The sequence below is a fragment of the Mixophyes fleayi genome, chromosome 6, assembly GCF_038048845.1.
Source record: "Mixophyes fleayi isolate aMixFle1 chromosome 6, aMixFle1.hap1, whole genome shotgun sequence".
Taxonomy (NCBI): Eukaryota; Metazoa; Chordata; class Amphibia; order Anura; family Limnodynastidae; genus Mixophyes; species Mixophyes fleayi.
In genome coordinates, this window is record NC_134407.1 from 69855828 (window position 1) to 69866689 (window position 10862).

At 39.9% G+C, this 10862-nt stretch overlaps 1 protein-coding gene across 1 annotated transcript; it reads left to right on the forward strand.

Moving 5' to 3' along the window:
- Positions 1–5948: 5948 nt before the first annotated feature.
- Positions 5949–10481, forward strand: ARHGDIA (Rho GDP dissociation inhibitor alpha). Its single transcript, XM_075216809.1, has 6 exons — positions 5949–6054; positions 7858–8064; positions 8164–8247; positions 8395–8471; positions 8603–8666; positions 9027–10481. The coding sequence occupies exons 2-6, from the start codon at positions 7875–7877 to the stop codon at positions 9224–9226; spliced, it is 615 nt and encodes a 204-aa protein (XP_075072910.1). The 5' UTR covers positions 5949–6054; positions 7858–7874; the 3' UTR covers positions 9227–10481.
- Positions 10482–10862: the final 381 nt, after the last annotated feature.

Below are 10862 nucleotides of genomic sequence, written 5' to 3' on the forward strand. Positions count from 1 at the left end.
AATATGAATGTTTCTTAGTATCTTACCCAAACGTACACTGGGGTCCAAGTATCTTCCCTTCCTGATTATATCCAGTGTTGCTTGGTCTTCTTTGTGGTTAGTCAGAGCTTTTTTTTGTCAGCTCCCCCTTACCAGACAGTGGAGTACTGCTGAAGGTGATCATGAAATAGGCTGGCTCTATGTAAGGGGTGGAACACTGCCAATGCATCAAATGCAGGGACCATCAACGTTGGTATTGGAAAGGTATTTAAAAAACAAAACAAAAAAAACAAAAACATCTTTACCCCTACCAGAATTGAAAGAGGTTTTTTTATTTGACTGTAAGCTGTATCTTAATGCATTTAATGAGACAAGCTGCATAAAAGAATGTATAAGGTCTCAAAGAAAAGGACAAATCATAGTTGCAATTTGCTCAGCTAGAGTAAGATAAATACATAACAAAGATGTTACGCCTATGAAACAAACATTAAACCATGCAGCAGCTGGGTACCTGTGGATATTAATACTTTAAGTTTAGTAAGCAGATCTGATAAAGGGGTGAGTCGTCCATTTGAATGACTTACACGCAGATGGATTGTATTGTAACTCATAATGCTGAAGAGGAATAATCTGATTATGAGATTCTACTTTTTATATGATGTGGTTAGACTGTATTAAGAGGGTAACCATCTGAACTAACTACTATTGTAAAGAACAGAAAAGCTGTATTTAAGACAGCGACCATTCAATATACAAACATGGGTTCACTGATTTTGTGCAGATTAACTTGTGACATGCCAGGAACAGGGCACGCATATAGCTGAGGTGGGAATCTGCATTCATCTGGAGAATAATGTAGCAGGTAGGACTGTTACATCACTGGAAGGTATAACCCCTCCAACTGCTCAGAGTTGGCCTGTTGTGTCGAGGAATATCTGAGGAAAACTTCTGTAATAACACACACTGTCCTGCCAACTCCCCTCTCTACCATACCATTTATGGTCCTTACACCCTGACATTAACTCACACTAACCATATCCCTACTTTATTATGGAGTGGTGGTAGTCCTATTTCCCACAGAAAAAATACTGACACAAAAATGCAGACAGTCCAAATGCTGCTATTTAAATTTCCCTGACTACAATAAAATACTGACATTGTGAAATTGGCAATGGCAGTGGGTCTGCTGGGGCTGCCATTAACAAGCAGTCTTAAAGATAAATGTCAAAAGAAAAAAGTGCCTAGGGAATCTAGCCCTCCACTGATCATCCTGGGGCTGGTTAGCATGACAGAGGTCATCTCCTTCTGTGAGTTCCACTGCTATATTATCACCAGCCTGAAGTGGCTAGGGCTGGTTGAAAGAGAATGTAGTGGGATCCCATGCTGTTTGTGCCCCTCATTTTACTCCAAATGCACTAAGGTTAATATGACTGAGGAAGGAGCATGTTTTTTTAAATTTTATTTTTAAAACAATTTACTGTTGTTGGTACCTCTGGACCCACTGGCATTGCCAATTTTATGCCTGCATTCACAATGTATTTTATCTGTACCGGGGGAATTGACGTATCGTCATTTACATGTCGGCAGGATAAGTGTCTGTATTTCTTTGCTCTGGGCTTCTTACCTAACCCCCTATGGAGGACTGTTAATCAAGCCAGAAAATATTCTAATGGACTGTTGCCCACCTATACTGCATCAGAGGGACCTACATTTTCTGCTCCACATTTTACTATCTTAATCTTTCACTTGAAAAGATGAAAGTCTTTGTCTAGACAAAACCTGCATTCTATGTGTTTTTTTTGCTTCCCTCTTGCCAATTGCAGAGTGAAAGGTGGTAGTGCAGGGGCCCCCTTCCCTAACTTGGATCAGCAGCTGTTTTTTTTTTTTGTTTTTTTATATATATTTTTTGTGGGGCTCCTATTTCATGTGTCTGACAACTCCCAACACTACCAGTTTACTAGGTGGTGGTGCAGTTTTAATTCTGTAGCAGCTGCATATGGCCTAGCTCTGCAGTGCTCTCTACATTGGATACAAATGCATTCAGAGGGGTGTGATACATATGTTTCACAGTTACATGATCAACACCATGATACTAACAGCTATTTATATAAAGGCAAAACTTGGTCTTTTAGATTAGGCAGCGATATAAGTGTGAATCTGCAATTTGTCAAAATCGCACTGTGATCCATTTACCCGTTGGTGTGCTGTCAATTAGAAACAAAAATAAATAGGTCTGATCCACAATATGAATACTATCTGAAAGCACAGAAGCTAGGAATACAAGTATGTATGTACAATGTATTTAATGAAGAATGCAGGACAGCACATATACATCAATAAATTTAAGTGCGATGAGGAATCTAATGAAAACTCCACACGGAAGGGTTGCATTTACCATCTGCTGTTTAAATGATTTAAAAAAAAAAAAAAAAAAAAGTTTTAGTTGCTGTGATTTCCAGAGTATGCGGTTTAGTGTGAACATTGCAACTCACCTACACTATGCTACAAACTACACCCTACACAGTTCTAACACATTTTACAAAAATCTTTCTTGAAAGGACAACAGCTTAAACGTCAATATACACAACATATGCCTATAAGGTGATCGCCCATAAGCACCAACCATATACTTATATCTTTCTAACCATTTACTAGTGTGTGGGAAATACAGAATTACATACAAATACTTGAATATCTGGACAATGACTTGTTTGCTCTGTTTTGTTGTTTAACAGGAGAATTTTTTTTATTGAGTTGCAAGGAACAAATATGGATACAAAAAAATAAAAGGGGTGGGGGAGGAACACAACAGTAGGACATCAAAAAAAGAAATATCATGCCTAAAAGTATTGAGGTATGTCTATACTATAACAGTTGCACATCTATACTTCAAAACGCCTAAACTAGTATGCATAAAATTAGAACACTGGCAAATCAACACTTGGGGACAGATTAAATTTGGCCATGTTAGTCTAGGACAGTGTTAGCTAACCTAAGACACTCCAGGTGTTGTGAAACTACAAGTCCCAGCATGCTTTGCTGATATCTAGCAGCCTATTGCTAGAAGGGTATGCTGGGACTTTTAGTTTCACAACACCAGGAGTGTCACAGGTTAGCCAACACTGGTCTAGGATTAACGCAGCGTTAGTACTTTTACCTTTAATACAGTAATTTTAACCCAGATTTTTACTTGCGGACCCAAGAGGTGCAAGCAAAAATCAGCCTTAAAATTACTGTACTAACGGTAATAGTGCGTAGGCCGTGTTATTCCTAGAATAACGTGGCCAAATTGAATTGGCCCCTTATAGTCCCAAGGAGTTGGCACTGGCAAATCCAACGACTGATTTTTTGTTGTTTTTTTTTTAAAAGCTTTATCAATGTAAAAGATTTTAGAACAAAATGAGACTGATAATAATATGACCACTGGACATGTTGGTATATGCGGTCAGAAGATGACAGTTATCCGCTTGTGTGGGGTCATACTCGGAATGCACTGACAGGCACTGGTAATGCCATATGTAATATGGCAGAGTAGCCTGAGTGCTTAATAATCGGATCTAGTCCACCAGGGCCAAACTAGACACTGATTCTCATGCTTAGGTGAAGCAGTATGACTCAGGCTTTGTAGGAGTCAGCACTGTATATTCTAATTATGTATTCTATATTCTTGTGTCCTTTTTCTTGGAATGTGAATCTACAAAATGCATATTAAAAATATACAATAACATTTTAAACTGATACTTTGCTAATTGTAGCTGGGGGAAAACTGGATGTTCTTGATATGGATGTCTGGAGTAGTTTGACACAGAAGTTGGGGGTCTGTAGGTGGTTGGTGGGGAATTGTGATTGCGAAACATGTTTGAAACAAATTCCACAAAGCATTCTACCAGATATAACACAGTTAACAACATCCATATTTACAATCCTACCTTTTTCTATCATCAACCACCTACAGACTGCTGATTTCATACCCAGTAAATTCAGTTACTCCACTTAATGCTAGGACACTGTTTGTAGTACATATCTCCCACACAAACTAAAGGGATGTTGTTGAAATGTTGACAATGAAAATTGGCTACAATCATAAGGTCGACAGTCACAATGTGACTGGTCAGCATGGTGCTGGATGTCCTATGGAGATCAGGTCAGCCCAAACAAATACGGACAGTTCCATTAGGTTTACACAGCCCCATGCTGATAGCACTAGGACTCTTGAACTCTCAGGGCTTGAGTTCAAGCCATGGGAAATCCCCATGTTATAAATATGACTAATGCCATAAGAGCTCATTTTGTGCCAGCAGCTCTTAGGAGTTGATCTTGCATAGTCTATCAGGGTTTTTCATTTTGTCAAGGATTCCTGGATTTATTACAGATGAAGACCCTGGATCTAGGTAAGAAATAAATCCTCCTCATCCGCTGTTTACATAGCGCCACTAATTCTGCAACTCTGTAAAGAGAACATACATCAGTCCCTGCCCCATTGGAGCTTAGTCTGACTTCCCTAAAAAACACACACATAAACACACTCGTGTCTGACCTGGGATTTTGATGTGAAAGGGGTATTAATGGCAGACTGGGCATGCTGGGTCCTGTAGTGCACTAGATACCAAATGCTTTTATACATAATAAAATTATTATCCCACATCTACCACCCAGTTGTAGGCCGTAGTGCTATCAGAACAGGGCTGGGTACACCTAGGGGTAGGGTTGCATTTTTTTGGGCTAACCCAATCTCTCCAGAGAATCCAACCCTGTGCTGACCAGCCTGGTTTGGCATTCTGGCAGGGGAACCCCTGGTCAAGGGTTTCACTGCTATAATACCACCAGCCCAGGCTGGAAAATCCTAGTGCTGGTAGTAGTAAAATCAGAGGGACACCATGCTTTTTGGCCCACCGATTTTTCTAGTACCAGCCTAGTTTGCCAGCACTAGGATTGGTTAAGCTGTTTGGTGGGACATGCCATTATTTTTTTTATATGTATTGCCATTTTAAATATAGATTTATGTGGACATTTTGACTTTCTCTATTACAACCCTCCCTATATTTTACATGTCGACCATTTAACTGTATATGACTAGAAACTCACTTTTCATACCCAATCCCAAGCTACTTTTATTAGTGCACCTATCATTTTCAGCAGCTATCCCATGGAAAATTAGTTTGTTGGGTTTTTTTTTTAACATAAATCACTGTGGCAAGCTATAAAAAGATTATTGGTAATTACCATTTTCCTTGGATTGTTTCTTCAGGCTACTATTAATAATGTATATTTATGCAGAGTGCCATGTGACTACCATGGCAACCAGTCACACGCCCATGATGCAGTCAGCAGAGAGAGTTTGGACCCACTGAGCTATCAATATCTCCTCCCTTCAAATGACATGTGAGACCTGTAAGCCTGTGTGTGATCTTAATCACTCTATGGAGGACAACAGATATGGAACAGATGATGTGTAGGAGAACAGCTAATAAAAATTACCATTGGGTGCATGCTTAAAAGGTAATTGACTTATTGTTTAAAGAAAATAAACTATTATGTGGGATTGCTGCTCTAACACTTTGCACTGCCAAGGAGTGACACCTTCACACTTATTGTGATAAAACACTCAGACATAAAGCTGGGCAATCCTGGGACAGGGTTTAGCAGGGTGGGTTTTCCTGAGAACATTTATATACATTACATTTAACTTTCTTACAGAATATGTACAACAGGAATAAGCAGCCCACTATAGACTGAACTGTATGATTTAGTCAGTGAACAGCGATCTGGAAGACCTCACAGTACAATCTTACTGAAGAGGAAGGCGCCATCTTGGTAAGAGACATCAATGTCGGCTCCGGTGCCTCCAGCATTTGGCATATTTTTCCCCTTCGCAATTAGACGGAATATTTACATAATTCTCGTTTTATATGTCTGAGCACATTTACAGAATACTTCAGCCTTGAGTACCAAGATGGCGGCCGGTGGGCGATGTGACGCACATCCCGGAAGTGCTGTGCAGTGGGGTGTGTACGGCCTTCATCCGCCATTCCTGAGGGCTGGGAGCTGATAGAGCGGGGGACAGGACCGGCACCGGTAAGTGGCATATGTCCAGGGTACGGTAGGTGGGCGTGCAGCATGGTGGTGCTCATATCATCGCTACATGTAACATACATGTCACCTACCTGCTAGGGGTCCTTATATAGCACACAATATGCAGCATTGTATTCCCCTTAACAGTACAACTCACAGATATACACGCACTGATTCTTTCCGTTGTATAAATACAACGGTACTACACTACACTGTGTAGTACCTAATGTAAATATTACATATCTGCAGGTGATCATACGTCTCTAAATATTACATATCTGCAGGTGATCATACGTCTCTAAATATTACATATCTGCAGGAGATCATACGTCTCTAAATATTACATATCTGCAGGAGATTATGCGTCTCTAAATATTACATATCTGCAGGAGATTATGCGTCTCTAAATATTACATATCTGCACGAGATCATGCGTCTCTAAATATTACATATCTGCAGGAGATCATGCGTCTCTAAATATTACATATCTGCAGGTGATCAGGCGTCTCTAAATATTACATATCTGCAGGTGATCAGGCGTCTCTAAATATTACATATCTGCAGGTGATCAGGCGTCTCTAAATATTACATATCTGCACGAGATCATGCGTCTCTAAATATTACATATCTGCAGGTGATCATGCGTCTCTAAATATTACATATCTGCAGGTGATCAGGCGTCTCTAAATATTACATATCTGCAGGTGATCAGGCGTCTCTAAATATTACATATCTGCAGGTGATCAGGCGTCTCTAAATATTACATATATACAGGAGATCAGACGTCTCTAAATATTACATATATACAGTAAACCTGCAATCATAATCAGTCAAGCCAAAGCAAAAATGCGTCAATTAAAACATATATCTCAGGATTTTCATCGATATCAGCCATCAATTATTGGAAGCCCAGTGTTGTCATGAATGGCTGTTCTACAGCTGGCATTTTTTTTATCTGCCACAATGATAACACTTATTACATAGAGTATTATTTGTGACTTAACATATATGATTAATAATGCAAAAATAGTTTAAAATCATTAAATATATGCATTGCAGATTGTGTACTATAGTTTAATTATATAATTTGTGATAAGGGTTGCATTTCATTTTTTCTCATATTTATTTATTTTTATTTTTATGTTTTAACCAGTGAGTATCAACTGCATCAAAACACAGACAAGCTTTAAACCACTATCATAGACCACAAGTTGGAAAATAAAGACACTTTGCAAATGCCTACCCGTTGCGCCATCTTGTGTTAATTGTCATAGTGGTGGGAATTAGGTGACCCAGGACCTGAAAAACTGCTTATAGTGGGGTATATCCCCTGCTGGGAGGACAGCTCCCCCCACCAATTTTTCCTATTTATTATATATTACATAATATAAACTCTATTATATAACAGTCTTAAAATCAAAATATAGACAATATAAAATTACCATTGCTAAACAAAAAATAAATAAAGGATAAATATGAAGTGGTTAGCTTGGCATTTTACAAGTTATCTATCTGTGCCTTAATTTTAGATGGGCTCTTACACAATAGGGCAACATTTTGCCTGAAGTCTTACATTCACTGTTGTGCGTCTCGTCGGTACACAGCCCTCTTCTGGTTAGCTAAGTGTGGTACTCTAACACTAATGTTTAACATTCATCTAAGTTGATTTGTATGTTAGTGATAAAAACATGTCAAGTTATGAAGTAATACAAACTGCAGTGAGACACCAACATGTGTTGTGAAAAGAATGTGTCTCTGGAGTACTTAAATTTACCATTTAATTTTCTCCCGCCTTCCCTACTCCAGGGTGCCTACTCTGAAACATGGCTGAGCACGAACCCACCACAGAGCAACTTGCACAGATAGCAGCAGAGAATGAAGAAGATGAACATTCTGTGAACTATAGGCCTCCAGCCCAGAAAACCATTCAGGAGATTCAGGCGCTTGACCAGGATGATGAGAGTCTGCGAAAGTACAAAGAGGCTCTGCTTGGTCCTGTTCCTGATTCGGTGGGTAAGTAATATGAGTTAGAATCCGATAAAGGACACACCACAGAAACAGTGATTTCCTGATGGCAGTTAAAATAACTTTATATTTGTTTCCTCCCACTAGATCCAAGTGTTTCAAACGTTGTTGTAACCAAATTGACCTTGATATGCGCAGATGCTCCTGGCCCACTGGAGTTGGATCTAACAGGTAATTCTGATTACCTCAGTAAATGTATTATTTTTTCTGCTTTGGGCTTAAACACTTGATATAACTGCATTCTGCTCTCTGAGTGAGAGCTGTCCACCGAGTAACTGTTTGTGTCTTAAGAGCTATGTTGTTTGGTTTGTGTGGCAGGAGATCTGGAGAAGTTTAAGAAAGAATCATTCACCCTTAAAGAAGGTGCTGAGCACAGAATTAAAATCAGCTTTAAGGTGAGCAATATGCCCACTGTATGTGTCTTCCATGCATTTGATCAGTGCTTGACAAGAAATGGAGCTTTCATTGTAGTTATTTGTTGTGGCCATTATAATAAAAAAAAGGGTTTTGTTTGGTATCTTTACAGGTCAACAAGGAAATAGTGTCTGGACTGAAATATCAGCAGCAGACAAACAGGAAAGGAGTAAGATGTAAGTGATGGTTGTCTTTAGTAGATTGTGCTACAGAATGAATACAGGGTTGGCATGAACCCATTATCTTGCTTATTGGATCTGCCTGGAATATGAACTTGCTAACTTGGGGCAGGAATAAGGTACACTGTAAATACCCTACTTCAGACATTCACAAAATAACAGAAAACCGTACTAGAAGTTAGTTATATAGAGGCAAATTTGTTTTCTTCCCTGTTGCAACACATCTATTCTAAAACCTAATAGCTTACCCGTATATTTGTAGCTTGTAAAATGTATTTGCTTTTTAGTCCGCAAAAATACATAACTGCGGAGAGCATGATTTAGCCACCACTGCTCTAACTAAAGCATTTCTTGCAGTGGACAAGACAACTTATATGGTGGGAAGTTATGGGCCCCGTGTGGATGACTACGAGTTTCTCACTCCAATAGAGGAAGCTCCCAAAGGATTGCTGGCCAGAGGCTCTTACACCATGAAGTCGCACTTCACTGACGACGATAAATGCAATCACCTGTCCTGGGAGTGGAACCTGAATATCAGTAAAGATTGGAAGAACTAGGCTTGCTAGAGATGCCCTTTAGAGGAACACCCCTATTTCCTCCAACTGCTGCCGGATTGTGTTCCAACTCCATACCGTGTGGTGCCCCCTCCTGGCTCTAGCTCGCCCCGATGACCTCCAAAAATGCCAAGTGGGATTGACATTTCTGTCTTGTGTGGGCACTGTCTGTCTCGCCCTGCTCTGCCTTTCTGTATTTTATGTATGCTGCAGGATTGCTGGGAGGAGGGAGTGTTCTCTTACTGCTCGCTTTATCATGCCAACTCAAGCAAAGGTGCTTGGCTTAATGATTAGCAGCCAGCTTGCACTGGGAGTTCTAAGAGACTTCTGCTATACTCTCTTCTCCTATGTGTTGCACCTCATGACTGCCTTATGATCATTGCCTGGTCTACCCCAGCTCGTTAGCAAATGTTTTTTTTTTTGTTTTGTTCTTGTAACCATGTTGCCTTAATGATTTAGAATATGTTACAGTGGGAGCGTTGTCTTATGCTTCATTGATAAAACGTGTGTGCCTCTTTTTGAAACGAGCTGCCATGTGTCATCCCAGCATTGGATTAAGCCACATGCAAGTTATAAAATGCTCTTATTCTGCATAACGCAGCAATAAGGTCACACATGAAGGCACTTATCTGTAAATTCTCACTGCTTTCACTTCAGTGCAAATTTCTATAGGACCAAATCGAGCTAAAAGGTTGTTCAGTGCAAGTCCGCCTTTCATGGGCAAGAAGGATCTGAAACACCCAGTTTATAGTGTATGGGCTATTGTGTGATGTGCCAGTGTACTCAGTCACACCGTTATGGAGCTGCTTGTATGTAGTCAGTTTGGCTTCATTTGATATTTAAACTAGATCTGTGCAGTTGTTTATAGAGATGGACATTCAAATGCTAGTACTGACCTATGAATGTGGGGTTTTCGCTCAGCCTGCTATATATCTAGGGGAAATATGTGACAGGGTTTGTTATTCGGGATTACCCATATTTATTGCCTTGACAACAAGTCCTTCCTCTGCTCATACTCCCAGATTCACCATTCCACCCTGGGGAACTCCTGGGGTATCTGTCATTTGCAGCCTGGAGAGTCTTGGGGGAGTGGGGGTGTCTCCGTGGTATTTTCTCAAGGACAGAGCCAAGTTGTGTTTTATTTTGTTTTGTATTTGTTTTGTCTGTAATTTTTCCCAAAAGCCAGATTAGCATGACTACAACAATCATTTGTTTTCCTTTTTATGGTAAATAAAATGGCTTCCAACTGGCTACACAATGCTTCCTTTGTAATGTGTCACCTGCGTTGCGGCCTATCCACACACCTCTATTCCACACCGAAATGTATCCGCTCTGCTTCCGCATTGTTTTACTTGAAATCCTCTCCCGAATCTTGCAGTGCTGTTCCAGCAGGATCCTGACTCGCCAAAGCAAGCTCTGCAAATACATGTAGTTACCAGCAGGGGACACTCAAGCTGCATTAACAGTAACAGGGAACACTGCTGCACAACATTTCAGTCATTTTTAATGTGTCGTAAGCTTAAACTTAGTTGATGGGGCACACTGACTTCCATAGTGGTTTTTTTTTTGTAGGTATGGCTTTATTTTCACATGACCTTTTTATTATGCATGCTTGTGCTGCTGCCTTCTTATTGATGTT

What these genes read in the sequence shown, in the direction of transcription:
- ARHGDIA (XM_075216809.1), top strand. Translation starts at nt 7,875, where the DNA reads ATGGCTGAGCACGAACCCACCACAGAGCAACTTGCACAGATAGCAGCA. An exon ending in TCCTGTTCCTGATTCGGTGG is followed by an intron (nt 8,065 to 8,163) that starts GTAAGTAATATG and finishes TCCTCCCACTAG; the next exon opens with ATCCAAGTGTTTCAAACGTT. An exon ending in AAACAGGAAAGGAGTAAGAT is followed by an intron (nt 8,667 to 9,026) that starts GTAAGTGATGGT and finishes CATTTCTTGCAG; the next exon opens with TGGACAAGACAACTTATATG.